The 21,419-nt window shown below is 42.5% G+C and overlaps 1 protein-coding gene across 5 annotated transcripts in view; it reads left to right on the top strand.

The window, feature by feature from the left end:
* Nucleotides 1-21,419, top strand: part of PLEKHA7 (pleckstrin homology domain containing A7) — a 370,306-nt gene that overhangs the window by 334,760 nt on the left and 14,127 nt on the right. For all 5 annotated transcript variants that reach the window (XM_045015322.1, XM_045015323.1, XM_045015324.1 and 2 more), the window contains 7 exons: nt 7,505-7,613; nt 8,801-9,039; nt 15,263-15,451; nt 15,649-15,766; nt 16,492-16,571; nt 17,304-17,504; nt 20,761-20,913. In XM_045015322.1, coding sequence (XP_044871257.1) covers nt 7,505-7,613; nt 8,801-9,039; nt 15,263-15,451; nt 15,649-15,766; nt 16,492-16,571; nt 17,304-17,504; nt 20,761-20,913 — 1,089 coding nt within the window. The remainder of the gene's footprint in view (nt 1-7,504; nt 7,614-8,800; nt 9,040-15,262; nt 15,452-15,648; nt 15,767-16,491; nt 16,572-17,303; nt 17,505-20,760; nt 20,914-21,419) is intronic.

Raw genomic sequence — 21,419 nt, 5'->3', positions numbered from 1 at the left:
TTATATGTAAAATTATGAACATAAGCTGAAGTTATGACTGAAATATGGTTACCAGACAAGTCTGGGGAGTGGATAAATTTGTTTCTCAAAGGCAAAGAACAAGCTGATGCTCTAGTCAGTTGTCAAAGCTGTCAAGTGGCCATTTTTTGGCAAAGAAGTGGGGCCGAAACAGATCAATCTATATTTTAGCAGCCAACAGCATGGAACCTCTTTCACCACAAGACTCCATGACTCCAACCTCACAGCAGCAATGAACTATATCTAGGGGTAACCCTCTGCAAAACACATTTCAAAGGGTGACTGGACTATAAACATGAAGTACAAAAATATCCCCAAGGTGTCTCTCCCTATCTATCGCTCTTTCAACTAAGAAGATAAAAGAAGCAGCTATTTGACTTTGGGAAAGATCCTAACCTGAAATTTGGTCAGCCCTGTTGCTGGGAGCACGTTTTATCTTGAACCAAGTCAAGTTTGTTAAGTTTTAGTACTAGAAAGTGTTTTTATCTCTGTCTCTTGTAACCATTTCTGACTTTAGTACCTTTTACTTGTACTCACTTAAAATCTATTCTATGTAGTTAAAGTCTATGAGACTAAGTTAATTTAAGCTCAGAAGGGACCATTGTGATCATCTAGTCTGACGTCCTGTACATCGCAGGCCAGAGAACCTCATACATGTCCTCCTGTAATAGATCCATAAAGTTTAGCTGAGTTGCTGAAGTTCACAACTCATGATTTAAAAATTTCAAGTTACAGAGAATCCACTATTTACTCTAGTTTAAATCAGCAAGTGACCCATGCCACAGGCTGTAGAGGAAGGCAAAAAAATAAATTAAAAAAAAAAAACAGAGTCTCTGCCAATCTGACCTGGGGAGAAATTCCTTCTGGACCCCAAATATGGCGATCAGTTGGATACTGAGCATGTCAGCAAGACTCACCAGTCAGACCATCTGGGAAAGAATTCTCTATAGTAACTCGGAGTCCTCTCCATCTAGTGCTCCATCTCCAGCCTCTGGGTATTTTTGCTACTAATAGTTGCAGATGGGCCATATGCCACTATAAGCAGTGTCATCGTACCGTTCCCTCCATAAATTTATTAATCACATTCTTGAAACAGCTTAGGTATTTTGCCCCACTGCTCCCCTAGGAAGGCTGTTCCATAATTTTACTCCCCTGATGATTATAAACCGTTCTCTAGTTTCAAGCCTAAACTTGTTGATGACCAGTTTATATCCATTTGTTTTTGTGTCAAAAATGGCACTTAAATACTCCTTTCCCTCCCTGGTAATTATCCCTCTGATGTATTTATAGAGAGCCATCATATCTCCCCTCAGCCTTCTTTTGATTAGGCTAAGCAAGCCAAGCTCCTTGAGTTCCTTTCATAAGGTAGGCGTTCCATTCCTCTGATCATCCTAATAGCCCTTCTCTGCACCTGTTTCAGTCTGAATTGATCTTTCCTAAACTTGAGAGATTGGGGTTGCACATAGTATTCTGTGATGGGATGTTAGATGGAATGGGATCTGAGTTACTACAGAGAATTCTTTCCTGGGTGCTGGCTGGTGAGTCTTGCCCACATGCTCAGGGTTTAACTGATCGCCATATTTGGGATTGGGAAGGAATTTTCCTCCAGGGCAAATTGTCAGAGGCCCTGGAGGTTTTTCGCCTTCCTCTGCAGCCTGGGGCACGGGTCACTTGCTGGAGGATTCTCTGCAGCTTGAGGTCTTCAAACCACAATTTGAGGACTTCAATAACTCAGACATAGGTTAGGGGGTTGTTATTGAAGTGGATGGGTGAGATTCTGTGGCCTGCATTGTGCAGGAGGTCAGACTAGATGATCATAATGGTCCCTTCTGACCTTAAAGTCTATGAGTCTATTCCAGATGAGGTCTCACCAGTGCCTTGTATAATGACAATAATACTTCCCTATGTCTACTGGAAATACCTCACCTGATGCATCCTAGGATTGTATTAGCCTTTTTCACAGCCTCGTCACATTGGCAGCTTATAGTCAACCTGTGATCAACCAATACACCCAGGTCTTCCTTTTCCTCTCACTTCCAATTGATACATCACCAGCTTATAGCAAAAATTCTTGTTGATAGTCCCTAAATGCATGACCTTGCACTATTCTATTTCAGCCCATTTCTTTTACTTCAGTTTTCAAGGTCCTCCAGATCTTGTATGATATTCCAGTCCGATCCTGTTTTCACATTAAAATCTCCCATCACCAATAACAAGTCTTGTCCTGAAACTTTTTATATAGTTTCCTGTAGATTGTTATTAAATGCTTCAATTTCTTCCTTGGGTGCTGCTAAGGTTGCTTCATATACTCGTACTATCATAACTGCAACAGATTTGATTTGTGTATCTCGCCTTCAGAATACAAGATACTGAGTTAAATGAAATCAGAGCCTGGCTTGCCTTTAGTTTTAGCATTAACACAGCTCTGTCCTGGTGTCCACCATCTTCTCTTCCTGATGTCAATATCCTATGTTCATCAAAGTAGACCATGCCAGACTAACCTGTCTGGTCTATCTTTCTTGGACTGAATTTTGTAGGCGAGGAAGAGTGGTAGATATAATACAGCTGGATTTTAGTAAAACATTTGATATGGTCCCCCATGGAAAATTAGTAGTTAAGATGGAGAAGATGAGGATTAGTACAATAAATTGTAAGGTGTGTAAGGAACTGGCTACAGTGAAGACAGTGAGTTGTACTGAAAGAAGAACTATTGGGCTGGAGGAAGGTTATTAGTGGAGTTCCTCAGGGATTGGTCTTGGGACCAATCTTATTTAATATTTTCATTAATGACCTTGGCATACAAAGTACAAATGTGCTAATGAAATTTGCTGATGACACAAAATTGGGGGGCATTGTCAGTACAGAGGAAAATTGGAATATTATACAGGAAGAATTGGATTGAGGACTGTAGTAATAGAAATGGGATGAAATTTAATACTTCAGAATGCAAGGTCATGCACTTAGGGATTAACAACAAGAATTTCTACTATAAGCTGGAAGCTCCTTAGTTGGAAATGACAGACGATAAGAAAGACCTTGGTGTATAAGGCTATGTCTACACTGTCCACCTTACATGGGTGCGGCTGTGCCGCTGCAGCCACACCATTGTAAGGTGCTCTGTGTAGCTGCTTTTTATTGCCGAGAGAGAGCTCTCCCGGCAAAAAAATAAAACCACCTTCAATGAGAGGGATAGCTCAGTGGTTTGAGCATTGGCCTGCTAAACCCAGGGTTGTGAGTTCAATCCTTGAGGAGGCCACTTAGGGATCTGGGGCAAAAATTGGTCCTGCTAGTGAAGGCAGGGGGCTGGACTCGATGACCTTTCGAGGTCCCTTCCAGTTCTAGGAGATTGGTATATCTCCTATTATTATTATTATAGCTTCATTGCCAGGAGCACAGCTCCTGACGACGAAGCATTGTCCACACCAGCACTTTTTGTCATCAAAACTTTTGTTATTCGGAGGTGGGGTGTGTTTTTTCACACCCCCGAGTGACACAAGTTTTAACAACGAAAGTGCAAGTGTAGCCTTAGTCGATTGCAGGATAACTACAGGCCACTAATGTAATGTGGCTGAGCAAAAGGCAAGATGTGTCAGGCAAGGGATTTCCAATGGAGATAGGGAATGCCACTGTATAAAGCAGCACATCTAGAATACTATGTATGATTCTGGACACCCATGTTGACGAAAGATGGACTCAAACTGAAACAGGCGCAGAGAAGGGCTACTAGGATGATCAGGACAATGGAGAGCCTATGGAGATTAAAAAAACTTGGCTTGCTTAGCCTAGCAAAATGAAGGCTGAGAGGGCATGTGATTGCTCTATAGAAATACTTCTCGGGGGTAAACAAGAGCTATTTCAGCTAATGGACAATGTTGAGACAAGAACACATGGGTATAAATTGGGCTGGAATAAATTTAGACTGGAAATTATTAGGATTCTACCCATCAGAGGAGTGAGATTCTGGAACAGATTTCCGATAGGAGTAGTGGGAACAAACAACCTAATGAGTTTTAAGATGGAGTTTGGTAATTATATGATGGGATTGCCTGTGATAGCAAGGGACTGGACTCTGTGACCCAAGGGATTCCATCCAGTCGTATGTTCCTAGGTGTGTTTTGGGGGCCAGGGAATTAGCAGGGAGCTTACCTGCAAACGTTGGCATCTCCAACTTGGGACATCTTAGCCTCTGCAGCTTAAGTCCCATTCTGATAAAACTAGTAACCTCGGGCAACCACTGAAGTATTCATCAAAGGAAAAAACTGCCTCCATAGGAAAACTGCTAGCTCTGTTCCTCAGGCACTTTTGGTTACAAGTCTTTCCCAAGGACTGGATGGGAATGGAGATTTATTTAGACTTTAAGATGATAGTCTATCCGATTCTGGTTTTTGTCATATTGGCAGGGCAGTGTAGAAAAGCTTAGCTTACATAGTTACACCTGTGCACTCGCTCTGTTTGTGTGTGTGTGTATATAAAAAAATATTCTGGCTGAGATTTTGACAAATGGTTTTGGGTGCCCAATTTAAAAATGTTGAAGGGGCCTGACTTTCAGAAAGTGCTGATGTCCAAATCACGGGCCTTTATGTTGTTTCAAATTGAAGCACGCAAAATCAAAAGTGATTCTGAAAATCATTTTCTCTCTGTATGGAGGAATTTAGGCTCCAGAGCAGTTCATCTACCATCTTGCATACTTTTTTTTTATTTTTAAAAAGTGGTCCTTATGGAACATTATCAAATGTTAATAAAGGCATAGATTTCAAGTTGCTAGAGGGAACAGTTGATACTGAACACTAGCGTAAAATGTTCATTCATCAGAAGGTTAAGAACTCAAGGGTTCAGGCAGCCTGTTCAAGCAAAATCTTTATTTTAGAGTGGTGATTGATGCCATTTTGCCTGAGGGGAAGGACCTGGGCAAGCGGGAATGAACTCAGATGTGGGGTTTTTTGTGAGTTTTAGCTTCTCACTTCAGTGTTTATCCTGTAGTTTTATCACTCTAAATTATGCTTCTGTGCTGGAAAATTTAAGGAAATGATTTATTTATTCAAGCCAACTTTTCTTGCCTTGCACATAAAGTATATTTACATCTTCTTTGTAAACATTAATCTGTGACTGCTCATACTTTAAAATATATTCAACTGTTTAACTTTCTAGATCTACTCTGTTTGCGTCAAGATTTAAGTAATGGAAAAAATCATAGAATTGTAGGACTGGAAGGGACCTTGAAAGGTCATAGAATCTCAGGGTTGGAAGGAACCTCAAGAGGTCATCTAGTCCAACCCCCTGCTCAGAACAGGGCTAATCCCCAGACAGATTTTTACCCCAGATCCCTAAATGGCCCCCTTAAGGATTGAACTCACAACCCTGGGTTTATCAGGCCAATGCTCAAACCACTGAGCTATCCCTCCCCCATCTAGTCATCTAGTCCAGTCCTCTGCACTCAAGGCAGGACTATTATCTAGAAATAATATTGAAAATTCCTTATTCTGTATACTACTTCAACACTGATGGAAGGTGCATTTTTTGAGTTAGTTCAAAGTTTTTCTGACTGGTTACCTTTTTATGTGTTCACTGTAAATCCATCATTCAATATCCTGCGGTGTGATTCTTCTCAGGAAGTTGAAGTGGAACAAGTATGATTGTCTAGTTTGTGTCTTGATAATCTTTCAGTAAATGTTCCATCTGTCCTGTGAGTCTACTACTAGCAAATAACATTCTCCATTGTTTAAACGTCTGGCTCCTTGGCACTCTACTTTCTGATACATAGCCTGACTGAATATACTTTCCAGGTCCAAGAAAGCAAAGGTGAAGCAATTTATCTCCCTTCATTAGTGCTAGGAGGTTTAGGAGCCAGTAATAAAGTTGTCTTTTCTTTCAAGACAATGCTGTGTTATATGGATTAATTAGATGCTATTTTTCACCCTCATGATGGGTGAGTGTTGTGTTGTCAGGCTCTTTTGAATGGTCCTCAGGCTTAACTTTCTTAGCGACCCTTCTGGTTCACTAAGTGTACAGGGAAAATTGTGAATTTAGTTCCACTTCTTAACGTTTTTGTTCAGTGCTGCAGATGTTAAAGATACTGCATCCAGGACATTGCTAGCTTTCTTACAAAGCTGTGAATTGTCCTGTCAGTTTCCCCAACCAAAAACAGACAGAAGAGGAGACAGGAAATGGGAGGAAAACAGATGGTCCGATTATGGTCTAGTGGTAGGTTAGGTTAGCAGTCTACAAAAGTTAAGTTTTCAGAACAAAGTTCAGCAAGGTTTCAGCATGCAACAGGCCATACTAATGTGGCTTTGGTTAAATGAGTTTTAGACCTTTCCCCATAGGCTATAATACATTATAGCACTGTTTCCCTAACTCTAGAAAGCTGAGCCCCTCTTCAGGAAGATGGAACCAACCACACTCCCTTTTAATGCTGCCATGTGTTGTTAATTTGCATGTCCTTCCCCAACGCTTTTACAAACAATGGATAACAAACCAGCATGACCTGCACAGTGCAGGGGCTGGGAGATGTGCTGCTGTGGGTGGTATTGGCCATCCTTCTCTTCTGGGGTCTGGCAGGCTTGTCTGTCGGGGCGGGGGAGATAGGAAGCAGATGACTGTAACAACTGTCCTGCTGTGAAGCTTCAAGCCACACATGTAAAGGAAAGGGTGTGAGTGACTGCTTCCAACTCCCCTCATCCCAGCTGTCAGTTGTGACAAAATCTGGTCACTCAGAGTAGATTGAATAAATCTTCATAATACAAGTGAAATATTTAACAGTGGTGACATTTAAAGTATTATAAATAGTACCCATTCAAATGAATGGGGCAATTCACACCTCAGAGCTGTTTCAGAGCTGATTCAGATTTACATGGTTTGGTTTTTACTTGTTTTACATTCTGAAGGTTAAAAGCTAGAGACTATCTTTTTATTTTAAATTAAAGCTGGGACTCTAGAGAACAATTCAGAAGTATGTCTGTGCTCCCCTCGCCTCCCCCACACCTCCGCAAACTTTGGGAAACACACTGCATTACTTATGGCTCCATGAATAGGTAGGGCATGTTGCGAACCAACAGCAGCAAGAAGTCTGAATGTTTGCTCTTACTTCAGAGAATTATTTAACCTACTTCCAGACTCCTAGGCATGCATGCAAACTTTGGAAAACTGGATATATTTTGACGTCATAGTCAGGGATAGGCACCAGGGTGATAAGGAAGCCAATCTCTGTTTCAACGTATATGTAAAACTACTTAGTTGATCTCTTGTCTGGATGGTACTCTGTTCCCACCAGCATAGTCATGCAAAAGACTCTTATAATTCTGAACTGGCTGAATTAAGATGCTAACATTTGTGTTATGGCCAGTTTTTTCCTATAATCTTTCCAAGCCATGTAGCCTGTGTTCAAGTGTCACTAAAATGTTTGGTTCAAACTAGCTATAATAAATGAAACTGACAAAATCTTGGGATTGAACTGATTTTTAAAATCTTTCCTTTTACTAAACATTAGGAGAAAACACAAATGCAAAAAGATTTATGGAGAATTGAAGATGTCACAGCTGGCCTAAGTGCAAATAAAGCAAACTACAAAGTCATAGTAGATTCTATAAAAAATCCAGGTAAGAGAAACTGAGTAAAGATGTTAAACTGTATCTAAATTCATCTGAATCTCTTAGGTCTGTGGAATTGGGCTAGAAGTCTTGAGGTCATCATTTATTATAGAATCTCCAGTACTTCCTGCTGCTGGTTGTGTTGGGAGTCTCCTCATCCCAGTAACCAGGGCCGGCTTTATGACCCACGGGGCCTGATTGGAATACTCGTCGGTTTGGGGCTTCGGCGGCACTTCGGCGGCGAGGGGTCCGCTCTGGGGCTTCCGTGGCACCGAAGGACCCCCCCACCGCTGAAATGCCACCGAAGACTCCCAGAGCGGACCCCCCCGCTGCCAAAATGCTGCTGAAGACCCCCAGAGCAGGGCCCCCTTAGGCGCGGGGCCCAATTCCGGGGAATCGGCGTAAAGCCGGCCCTGCCAGTAACATCATCCTTTCTCACAGGTATTTTTATACTTACTGATGGAACCATGAAATGCCAAGGCATAAGAAAAGAAACAAGGGGATAAGTTAGCCAAACCTGAAAAATTGTTTTAATCCTCATAACTCTCACTCTCACACAGTTGCTATCCTGCTCATCACCTGACAGCTCCTCCCACCTGCAGTCTGTCTGCCTTTTCCACTTGGTCCTGCCCCCTCCCCTCCCTGCACTTCACATTGTTTTCCATTGTGGGGAACGGTTGGCGGACAAAACAAACAGCCTTCTGTTATAGGAAAAAGTGAAGTGAGAAGGTGTATATGGGCTGCATGCTAGTCCGCTTCGTTGGACTTCACAGAAAAGAGCCAGTAGGTTGGGGAAGTTAAAGTCAGTTGGATGCCTTATGTAGATTCAGTTTGTACCATATGCATAAGAGTATATTTATTAACATTATTTACCATTTACCTGTAAACAGAGTGTGAATTTGTTTTGAGATCATAGAGCTGTGTATTGATTAATTTTTAAAATACAACTATAGACACCTATCTCTGTCCAGGTGTCTGGATGTTTTATGGCATTGCCATAACATCATAGGTTTTTACATCTTAAAAATATAGTCTATAGTCAGAATAATGAGGGAAGTTTAAGGTTTTTCAAAAGCCAGCGCATAGATACATACTGCTTATTATTTAGTGTGATGTTCTTGTGGGAAAAGTGTGTGCTCATGATGTAGATATAACATCCATACAACTTTTAACTTATTTACCTGTTTCCACCATAGAAAGAAAAACAGTGCCTTCGTTTTCTCAGCCTATAGTGCCTTCATTATCAACTTCTCTCACAACTATGGAGAGCAAACATTCTACTCAGCGAACTCCTCCATCCAGTCCTGTTAAGTCCTCTTTGGAGGTTAGGCTGTTTCCACAGCCTTATACTCAGCCTAGAACACAGTTTCAACCACAACAGCTGAAAAAAGTTGAGCATCCTCTTCAGTCACCAGTGAAGCTAAAGTCAAAAATTGTGAGTATTACTACTATGAATTAAATGTAAATCTATCTACTGCTCTCGCCACCATTGTATCTGAGAAGCTAATGCTATATGTGAAAACATTTTATAAATAATCCCTTCCTTATCAATGTGAAGCCCAGGCCACATTACAGAATTTAGCCTGGTAAGGCGAAACGGGCTCAGGTTCTAAAATTGTCCTGAATCTGTTCACAGTTTGGGGTTTGACACTGAGCATATTGCACCTGGCTTTATGTTTTCATTAAACAAGGTTTACATGTAGTTCTAATTGTGAAAATGGAAGGCATTCATCAGCAAATATTGCACAAAATAGAGGAATTTCTGAGTTGTGTGGAGTTCGATGTATTCAAGCTAGCAGGATCTGATGAAATTCACACTAGGGCACTTAAGCAATGAGCTGAAGCAATCTCGGAACCATTAGCAATTATTTTGAGAATTCATGGAGGAAAGGTGAGGTCCCAGAGGAATGGGGAAGGGGTAACATACTATCTATTTTTAAAAAGGGGATCAAAGAGGACCAGTCAGCCTAACTTGGATATCTGGCAAGATACTAGAACAAATTGGCTGGTCCGAAGGTAGTGGGTTACAAACAATCAGTTTGTAAGCACCCAGAGGATAATTGGGTTATAAATAATAGCCAACATGAATTTGTCAAGAATAAATCATCCCAAGGCAACCTAATTTCCTCCTTTGACAGGGTTACTGGCCTAGTGGATTGTGGGAAGCTATAGATATAATATATCTTGATTTTAGTAAGGCTTTTTATACTGTCCTGGATGACATTCTCATAAGCAAACTAGGGAAACGTGGCATAGATGAAATTACTTTAAAGTGGGTGCACAACTGGTTGAAAGGCCATACTGAGAGAGTAGTTACCAACGGTTCACTGTCAAACTGGTGGGATGTATCTAGTGGGGTTCCACTGAATTCCTGGGTCCAGTACTATTCTGTGTTTTCATTAATTACTTGAATGATGAAGTGGAGAGTATGCTTATAAAATTTGCAGATGAGACCAAGCTGCAGGGAGTGGTTGCTCATGCTCTGGAGGACAGGATTAGAATTCAAAAAGACCTTTACAAATTGGAGAATTGGTCTGAAATCTAAATTCTAATCTAAATTCAGTAAAGACAAGTGCAAAATACTTCACTCAAGAGTGAAAAATTAAATGCACAATTACAGAATGGGGGATAACTGGCTAGGCACTAATACTGCTGAAAAAGATTGGGGGTTATAATGGATCATAAATTGAATATGTGTCAACAATGTGATGCAGTTGCAAAAAAGGCTAATATCATTTTGGGGTGTATTAACAGAAGTATCATATGCAAGATAGGGGAGGTAATTTTGCTACTCTACTCTGCACTGGTGAGGCCTCAGCTGAAGTACTGTGTTCTGTGCACCACACTTGAAGCAAGTTGTGAACCAATTGAGGAGAGCCACCAAATATAATATAAAAGGTTTAGAAACCTGACCTATGAGGAAAGGTTTAAAAAACTGGCCCCTTTTAGTCTTGAGAAAAAAGAAGATTGAGGGGGGACTTGATAACAGTCTTCAAATATGTTAAGGGTTGTTATAAAGAGAATGGTGATCAGTTGTTCCCCATGTCCACTGAAGGAAGGACAAGCAGTAATTGGCTTAATTTACAGCAAGGGAGATTTAGGTTAGATATTAGGAAAAACTTTCTAACTCTAAGGATAGTTAAGCACTGAAGTCGGTTTCAAGGGAGGTTGTAGAATTCCCATAGTTGAAGGTTTTTAAGAACAGGCTAGACCAGTGGTTTTCAAAGCTCGGGTCACAACCCAGTACTGGGTTGTGGAATGCAAGGCACTGGGTCGCCTTGCTCAACATTCAGGGACCCTGGCGGCCAGCCGGTAAAAACTAGTAGTAAAACTAATAGTCCCTACCCAGAAGTGGCCAGCAGCAGATCCGGCTCGTAGGCAGGAGGGCCACAGGGCTCTGCGCGCTGCCCCCACCCTGAGCACCGGCTCCACTGGCCAATGGGAGCTGGGGGGGGCAGAGCCTGTGGGCAAGAGCTGCGCCAAGCCGCTTGCGCACCTCCACCTAGGATCAGGACCTGCTCGCCGCTTCCAGGGCGCAGCGTGGTCTGCGGTGCCAGGACAGGACGGCCTTCCTCCCCTCCCCAGCTGTGCCACTGACCAGGAGCCCCAGCCCTGAGGCTCCCCTTCCTGCACCCCAACCCCCTCATCCCTGGCCCCACCCCAGAGCCTCCACCCCAAGCCCAGAGCCCTCACCCCCTCCCGCACCCCAGCACCCTGCCCTGAGCCCCCCCCAAAGCTAGAGCCGCCTCCTGCACCCAGAGCCTGCACCCCCATCCCAGAGCCCTGACCTGCTCCTGCATCCCAACTCCTGCCCCAGCCCAGAGCCCTCTCCCATACCCTGAGCCCCTCATTCCTGGCCCCACACCCCCGCACTCCAACCCTCTGTCCCACACCCCAAACCCCTCATCCCCAGCTCCATTGGGTCACGGGCATCAACAATTTCTTCTTCGAGTGATTGCTCCTATCCATTCCATGTAGGTGTGCGCGCCGTGCGTGCACGGCTCTTCGGAACATTTTTACCCTAGCAACTCCGGCTGGCCGGCTGGGCGCCCCCTGGAGTGGCGCCGCTATGGCGCTGGATATATACCCCAGCCGGCCCGTCCGCTCCTCAGTTCCTTCTTACCGCCCGTGACGGCCAGTTGGAACAGTGGAGTGCTCTCTGTCTTCCACAACCCTAGCGTTCGCTAATTTTGTCTGTATATAGTTGTTTCAGGAGGTGCCTCACGACATGCGGGGCAGGGGATTCTATTCCCGATATTTTCTCATCCCCAAAGCGAAAGGAGGTCTACGTCCAATACTGGACCTCCGCGAGCTCAACAAGTACCTGCTCAAGCTCAAGTTTCGCATGGTCACCCTGGGGACCATCATTCCCTCCCTGGATCCGGGAGACTGGTTTGCTGCCCTCGACATGAAGGACGCGTACTTCCACGTCGCGATTTATCCTCCCCATCGACGCTACCTGCGTTTTGTAGTCAACAACGCGCACTACCAGTTCGCAGTGCTGCCATTCGGCCTATCCACCGCGCCGAGAGTTTTTACCAAGTGCATGGCAGTGGTCGCCGCAGCCCTCCGCCGTCGTCATATCCACGTTTATCCATATCTCGACGATTGGCTGGTTCGCGGGACGTCCCAGAGGCTGGTAACGGACCAGATGACAGAAATCCTGTCTCTATTTCGACACCTCGGTCTTCTCATCAACGCCGAGAAGTCCACCTTAACTCCGTCTCAGCGGGTGGAGTTCATTGGAGCGGTTTTCGACTCCAATTTGGCCAGGGCCTGCCTCCCGCGATCGCGGCACCAGACGATGGTCTCCTCACCTTTCCAAAGACAACGGTTCGGTCCTGCCTCCGCCTCCTGGGCCATATGGCGTCCTGTACGTTTGTCACCGCGTACGCGAGACTCCACCTTCGCCCGTTCCAGTCCTGGCTGGCGTCGGTGTACCGCCCACATCGCGACCCCATCAACATGGTGGTCACGGTCACGAAGCCCACCCTCGAGTCACTCAGCTGGTGGCTGGACCCAGAGGTGGTGTGTGCAGGAGTCCCGTTCCACCCTTCTCGCCCATCCGTCATGCTGACCACGGATGCCTCAGCGCTGGGGTGGGGGGCTCATCTGGGCGACCTTCACACCCAAGGTCTTTGGTCACCCCAAGAGCTCGCTCTTCACATCAACATCCGGGAGCTAAGAGCGATCCGTCTGGCGTGTCAAACCTTCCGCACCCGCCTGCAAGGCCGCTGCGTCGCGGTGTTCACGGACAACACGACGGCAATGTTCTACGTGAACAAGCAGGGCGGAGCCCGCTCCTCCCTCCTCTGCAAGGAAGCGATGCTCCTGTGGGACTTCTGCGTGACCCACTCGATTCACCTAGAAGCGTCCTTTCTCCCAGGAGTGCAGAACACGCTAGCGGACCACCTCAGCAGGTCTTTCCTCCCCATGAGTGGTCCCTTCGACCGGACGTGGTACACACGATTTTCCAACAGTGGGGCTTTCCCCAGGTCGACCTGTTTGCCTCCAAGGAGAACAGGAAGTGCCACCAGTTCTGTTCCTACCAGAGTCGCTCTCCGGGCTCCCTGTCGGACGCCTTCCTGTACTCCTGGACGGATCACCTCCTTTACGCCTTCCCTCCGTTCCCGCTCGTCCACCAGGTGCTGCTCAAACTTCGGAGGGACCAAGCCCGCCTAATACTCATCGCTCCGGCCTGGCCGAGGCAGCATTGGTACACCCTGCTGCTCGAGCTCTCCGTTCGGGAGCCCATTCCCCTCCCAGTGTGGCCAGACCTCATCACACAGGACTTCGGCAGACTCCGCCACCCGGACCTGCAGTCCCTCCATCTCACAGCTTGGTACCTACGTGGCTGACCCAGGCAGAGAGAGGCTGTTCCGCGGCAGTACAGCGAGTCCTGCTGGAAAGCAGAAAGCCTTCCACCCGCTCCACTTACCTCGCGAAGTGGAAGCGCTTTGCCCTCTGGTCTGATCAACGAGGCCTCAATCCCTTCGTAGTCCCTCTTTCTACAATCCTGGACTACCTCTGGTACCTTAAGGAGCAGGGTCTCGCGGTCTCCTCCTTAAAGGTACACCTGGCGGCCATATCCGCCTTTCGCCCATCAATAGACGGCCGATCCATCTTCTCCAGCCAGATCGTTTCCCGCTTCCTGAAGGGCCTGGACCGGTTGTACCCGCCCATACGGCGTCCTACCCCGGCCTGGGATTTAAACCTGGTTCTGGCCAAGCTTATGGGAGCCCCCTTCGAACCTTTGGCCACGTGCTCCCTCCTCTACCTGTCATGGAAGACGGCCTTCCTCGTCGCTATAACTTCAGCGAGACGAGTGTCCGAGCTTCGTGCCCTAGCGGTTGGTCCACCTTACACCGTCTTCCATGCAGACAAGGTACAGCTTCGCCCGCACCCGGCCTTCCTCCCAAAAGTAGTCTCGGCCTTCCATGTGAATCAAGAGATCTTCCTCCCGGTCTTCTGCCCGAAGCCGCACGCCTCACCTCGGGAGCAACAGCTTCATACCCTGGACGTCCGCAGGGCCCTCGCTTTTTATATCGAGCGGACGAAGCCCTTCCGGCGTTCGACCCAGCTGTTTGTGGCGGTTGCCGATCACATGAGAGGCGAGCCGGTCTCCTCGCAGCGGATTTCCTCCTGGGTCACGGCGTGTATCCGGACATGCTATGAGCTTGCTTGCGTGCCACCATGCCGCCTCACCGTTCACTCAACGAGAGCGCAAGCCTCGTCGGCCGCCTTCCTAGCCCATGTCCCCATCCAGGACATCTGTAGAGCGGCCACCTGGTCTTCTGTACACACCTTCGCTTCCCACTACGCGTTGGTGCAGCAATCCAGAGACGATGCAGCCTTCGGCTCCGCAGTCTTACATTCTGCCACGTCTCACTCCGACCCCACCGCCTAGGTAAGGCTTGGGAATCACCTACATGGAATGCATAGGAGCAATCACTCGAAGAAGAAAAGACGGTTACTCACCGTAGTAACTGTTGTTCTTCGAGATGTGTTGCTCCTATCCATTCCAGACCCGCCCTCCTTCCCCACTGTCGGAGTTGCCGGCAAGAAGGAACTGAGGAGCGGACGGGCTGGCTGGGGTATATATCCAGCGCCATAGCGGCGCCACTCCAGGGGGCTCCCAGCCGGCCCGCCGGAGTTGCTAGGGTAAAAATGTTCCGAAGAGCCGTGCACGCGCGGCGCGCACACCTACATGGAATGGATAGGAGCAACACATCTCGAAGAACAACAGTTACTACGGTGAGTAACCGTCTTTTTCTTCAACTGGGTCCCCAGGAAAAAAGTTTGAAAACCACTGGGCTAGACAAACACCTGTAAGGGATGGTCTAAGTTTACTTGGTCCTGCCTCACTGCAGGGGGCTGGACTAGATGACCTCTTAAGGTCCCTTCCAGCCCTGTACTTCTATGACTCTATAAAGGAACTGAGCGATAGTGCTTGAAGAAGAAGTTGAGTAGATAACATATAACATCATATGCATTAGTTGGTGGGATGAGGGGACATGCTTCACCGTTTTATTATAAAGACAGAGCCTTCTTCAGTAGTTAAAATAACCCTTTAACGCTCCAAAAATTATAGGAGAAGGTGTGTTTTAAACTTCATAGCATATTATTTGCTGAGTCTCAGTTTATTTACCTTTTACCAGGAAGATGAAGCACCACCCAGACCTCCTCTCCCTCAGGTCTACAATCCTGATGATCACCCACCAGCTGTTCCACCTCTTCCAAGGGAAGCCAATGTCATCAGGCACACATCAGTGCGAGGCCTGAAACGTCAGTCAGATGAAAGAAAGCGAGATCGAGAACTGGGACAATATGTGAATGGAGATTATAGGGTGAGCAGTCACTTAGCCACAGCCTTTAAAATTTATGGACCTTTCTAATTTTTTGTTCTGATACATTTTATAGTATGCAGAATGCTTATGGAATGACAGATACATGGAAGCCTGGAAACACAAAGACTATAAGAAAACTATTTTAATTTGTCTGAATCTATGGTCTCACTTGATCAAATGAATATTTTTCTATGTAGGGAGAACTTCGTTCATACATGAGTGAACCTGAATTACCTACAATAAGTGGTGACCTCAGCCAAACTTCACTTGGTTTCATAGGTTCTGACAGTGGATACCAAACATTACCTACCAGAGGTAAGCCAGAGAATTGATAAAAGGCCATTTTTAAAAAATAGTTGGTGTCTGACATATTATGTATGGTGTGTGTGTATTTGTTATAGATTAGGGGTGCTGTTTGAGTCATTATCTTAAAGTTAGCTAAACAATGATATCAAGCAATGTTTTGATAATTTTGCCATAGAAATAATCAGCCTCTACTTAAAACATTTTCACATTTTTGTTAGAAAGTGGGAGTGTACCATAACAGGAAAAAATAGTTAATAGAGAATGAAGATATCACAGATACAGCATAAGCAGAGTTAGTACAATTTTCCCTATGCCACCTCCAATGTGTACCTCAGTCCTGGAACCACCTTAGAGGAAAGAGGGGGGGCAATTTAGTTTTTATCCCCATTCAGTCCTGGACCCTCCACTCTGATTGTAAGTACCATTTTGAGTCAGGTTTGCTGGTAGTTTGATTACATTAACACTTGTTACAGGACTGAGGCTACAAACTTCTCATTTTACATCAGCTTCCAAACTGTCTTCAGATGGTACTGAATTATGGTCGCTATGAACCACAGAATGAATTTGACTGGTGACCTAGATGTGAAAGTCCTGTATCCCATTACTGCCCTACCTGGCTGAAAATTTTGAGAAGTGAACTGTAACAAAAATTATATAATAGAAAATGTAAAATGGTTTTTTGAAACAGCCACCCGTTATCTGTCTCTCGAGCATTGTTTTGCTTCTTTATAAAGGATTATCTGGATCAACTTCCAGACTGCACCAGACATCCATCAGTTCATCGTATGCAACGTTTCAAAGAGATAGCTCCAAGGTAACTTTAAATAAATATTTTGGTGACAGGTGTCTGGATCTCTGTAAACAATATGCTGAGTGCAGATGTATTTTGCATAACAGGAGCTGATTCTGGTAGCACCCACGAGATGGAAAACTGCTTAAATTTTTTTTTTTACACCTGTCATGTTAAGGCCTCTTACCAGTCACATTGCTAAACTGACTGGGCATCCCTAGAGACAGAAGTAATACCATAAATGAAAAAATTAGGGAGTACAAGCTTGGATGATTTGGTCATGTAAACAGTCATGACAATTCTGTGGGTAAGAGAGTCCAGCAGATCAAGACTGAAGGAAAAAGATAGAGCAGCTGACCCAAGAAGAAATGGTGGGATGTTCTAAAAGAAGACGTGTAAGCATGTGGTGTGATAGAGGATATGGCATTGAACAGAGTACTTTAGAGGGAGAACCCTTGTAGAGCAGACTCCATTTGATAGGATTAATACAAGGAAGAAGAGACAGAGTCAGAACAACTCACTGAAGTTGCTGCAGATTCACAAAGGAAGGCCTTGGACCTAGTTAATGATATAGTGTGTTTATTACCTCAGTAGAAATTGCAGAGTTGAAAATATGCAAAATAGTTTAAAAAGCAATAGGATAAAATCTGCTCATTTACACTGAGAAATAGAGGAAGAGTAAACTTCTTTTTTAGTATACTACTTATAAAGTATTAATTACAACATATGTTTTGTATTCCGTGTGACTTTTAACAGGAGAGACCAAAGAGTGCCTTGGAACGCTTATACTCTGGAGACCACCAAAGATGCAAGATGAGTGCTGAGGAACAACTAGAAAGAATGAAGCGACATCAGAAGGCATTAGTTCGTGAACGCAAGAGAACTCTTAGCCAAGGAGAAAGACAGTCTGTTTCAACTCGGTCTTTCATCCGGCCCGTTTCTGCAGACATAGGCTCAGTATGTTAGACATGCCTTAAAAGGACTTAACTAAAAATATGATCTGTAGTTTTTCTAGGAAGCACTTTCACTTGAGTGCATGATACTTCCACTCTAAATATATCGTAGTGTAATACCAGTTTCAAGAGTGTGAATAACAAATGATCAATTTTTGATAACAAATAGTTGCAGTCTATGTAGCCGGTTGTGCAGGTAAGTTGGTGAGAGAACAACGTGGCAAGAAGAGAATAGCATATATTGAAATGTCTTCAGAGACAGGAATTGTTTTTATTGATTGGAACTGTATTTAGAAAGCATAATGAAGTTTGTACACCTTTCAGATTGCTTATGACAGAATGGGCCTTTTAGAATGTTCCTACATAGTGTGTTTAAAATAAATTGTTATAACTAGTTTAAGAGCTATATATGGCTATAGGAAACCAAGATATTTTCCATGAGGTGTTGACAAAATATAAATAAACTGATAATCAGTTTTAAAATCTAATCCTATTTAATGGAAGTTTATGCAACAGTTAATGTGTTTTAATTATAAATTATTCTTTAAAGCTCAAATGTGGAATATTTTAATGGCGCTCAAAGTTCAGTTGCTGAAGAAAGAGAATTTTTTAGTTTTTGTTACTGAGAATAATGCTGTACTGAACAGAAGTTTTTAATTATACATTTTGGACACTAACCAAAGCAATTCTAATTGGTGAAGTTATCTGATCATGTCGTGGTGTCAAATAAAGGATGTACTGTAAATGTCACAGCCACTGTAATGCTAGCCTTCCTTTTCTAAAATTTATTTTTCTTTTGGTTCACTAGAGCCTTAGAACGATCACCTTATTTACCTAATTCATTGCACAAGATCTCTTGCTTTTAGAATTGTCACTCATAATACCTAATTCCTTCTTTTGTTTAAAAAAGTTTCTAATTATTTCAAAATAATTTCTAACTAGACTACTCAATTTTTACCAGGCTTAATTGCATTTTAGTAGCTGTGTGTCAATTATTAGCACTTCTAAATCCCTCAATTTTTAATTCCCATTTTTTAAGAATCCTTCAGAAACACTAATTTACAACCCAATTATCCTTGTTTACTTCATCAAATAAATATGGGTACATTTCTTGGAGACATTCATCCATTCTGGCCTGCATTTTGCAATCTCAAATTTGCAGAAAGATAATGTATAACATTTGGGAAATGTAAAATTTTGATATCACTGCCATTTTCATGTTTTAGTTAGCAAAACTAAACCTGAACTTTTAATGTACAACTCTAACATATATGCACTCTTCTAATTTAAACATTTCATAACGCTCTTTTAATAATTTTAATGAATATTTTATGTACAAATTTGTGTGCCATCTTGTTTCTTGCTATAAGGAATTAAAATGATCTCCTTTAGCTGTTGATATGTTTCATAGAGATCTCTTCCTGTATCTAGAGGGCTCCAACACACAAAAGCATGTTTGATAGCACATTTGCTTGTTTGCAACCTTACAATTATTTAGCGGCCAAGATGGTAAACAGTTAAATATGTAATTATTTAATTGCTGCACAGTATGTAACATTCTATTTTAAACATACATTGTATGTGTAACTCTAATTTTAATATAATGCACTGATTTTTTTAAAAATTCATCACCTCTCAAGTGTAGTATGACATTTAAAATATTGAACATAGTACATGGATTTATTTGTTATATAAAGTGCCTTTTTAATGTCTCAACATCAAAGCCAATAAACATATTGCTACATAATAATGGTTTGATGTTTTTCTTATCAATATAACAATATCTTGAAATTAATATTGTGTGAGTATAAAATATATTATGGCAATCAGGCCTGGTTGAATATGAGTAGAAGAATATGAAGAATATGAAGAATATGAGCACTGTGTGTGTAAGAAAACGTATTTTCCCCTTTGAATCCTAAAAAGAGATTTCTTAATTTTTTACGTGAGCTTTAATTGCCTTATAATTAAGTAACATTTTGAATATATATAAAAATTACATATTTTTGAGTGATTATTGAGAGCTTGTGCATGAATAGGTTTAAATCAGATTTTTTTTAATATGTATAACCTAGTGGAGTAAAAGTGGCTGTAAGCTTTAATCAAAGCCAGTCAAGAGTTACTGGAGAGAGATTTAAGAAAAGCAGATGTGTGAAACATATAGCAACATATTCTGCTTTCTACATCCTCAAATACTGGAGGAGTGCTTTTCTTTTTCAGAATATAAATACTGATTTGTGGATTGAGGGAGTATGATATTTTCAGTTTTCAGCTTTATGAGATAAAATTCCAGGGCTCCACTAATATGAATTGCCACCATGTTAGGCATTTGTGGCATTTGATGAGAACATAACTACATCGTAACATCGTTTAGGCATATAAGTTTGTATTAAGTTTTTATATATATATTCCTAACTGAGGAGGGGCATTCTGTCATAATTTCAACTTTGAACTCCCAAAACATACTGCTTAATTCAAATCTGCCATGATTCTATGATAGATAAAAGTTTGCCTTGTAAAGGCAATTATTCTTTTAGTAAGCTTTTATTGTGAGATTTTTATAATGATAATCAATAGATTGTAAATTTTGGTTGATCTTATAAGGAGAATAAAACAATCTTTTTATTGAAGTTTTATGATTAAGATGGCTTTGAGGATATTTTAAATATTTCCAGGTCCATTGGAATTTAATATTAGCATTATAATTTCAGTTAATGTATGTATCTGTGGAGTATTAGTAGTAATAATTACTGCTCACTTCTGAAGAAAGCTGCATAAGATCTAGTGTAATTTTCAGTCTGTTGTGTAAATGTCCACCCTTCAAAGCCATCCTATTTTATAAGATATGTATATATAATGTTTATTGCTCCATATTCTATCATTCTCTAAGCTCACTGAAACCAAAACAGTCTGCCTATGGTCCCCTTAATGTGTGTGCATGGAACACTTACTTCATATTTAATGGGACTTACGCACAGTCATGACAAGATTACTTATTAGAGCTTAATACTGATCAACAGTTTTTTACAGCATGTAAAAAATAAAGTAAAATCTTATAGCATAGCTAAAAATCAAAAGTAATATTAATAAGACTAACCAACTTTTTTTGCATGACAGTCGTGTTTTGTGTGTGTCAGTTATTTAAGAGTATAATTTCATGGACTCTTTCAGCAACCTAATATTAGAGGCTATGGCCATAAAAATTTCTAGGAGATCTATTTGTTGGTATACACCATTAATTGTTTTGTATCTGTTACCAGTGGAAACGAGAACAAGAATTTGATTTGCAGTTACTTGAGAGAACAATACGTGGAGAAGAGAAAAACGAAAATGACAGTTTAAAAATTCAGCCTGTACCAGTGACAGAGATGGACCTGGAACCTCAAGATTATAACTTAGATATCAGCAGAGAGGTAATGCTAGTGGCATATTGTTCCATACAGTATGTCCAAAATTCTTTGGTCTTTCAGGTTTTCTATGTTTTAGGTAATTCTTCTCCTCTCAAATTCTTGTGTTTCAAGAACACAAAGTTCCAGTTTAATAGAGAGTTTTATAAACAATGAAGAACTAGTCTGGTGGCCTTGTGCTAAAAGTCTCTCACTTTTGGAGAACAGGATCATATGAGTGGTTTGGCCTTATTAGAAAGAAAATGTTAAATGTTCACTCTCTGCTGTAGAAAATTTTTACAAAAATTTTAGAAGAGAAAAAGCAAACAAATTATGTATTGCCTATGCAGATTTCAGATTAGAGTTGAAAGGGTTAGACACTAAAGGCTAATTTCAAATAGAAAGTAGGGAAAGCAGTAGAAGAAAAAGCTAGCTCAAGGAAGCTATCCAGCTGTGACTCATGGTTAATGTGAACTGACACAATACAATACAGCAGATGAGTGAATGTCTCTTTATACTGGTCAGAAAAGATA

The sequence above is a fragment of the Mauremys mutica genome, chromosome 4, assembly GCF_020497125.1.
Source record: "Mauremys mutica isolate MM-2020 ecotype Southern chromosome 4, ASM2049712v1, whole genome shotgun sequence".
NCBI classification, from domain to species: Eukaryota; Metazoa; Chordata; order Testudines; family Geoemydidae; genus Mauremys; species Mauremys mutica.
Note: the sequence above shows the minus strand (reverse complement) of the source record. Positions and strands in the feature narration are given on the sequence as shown.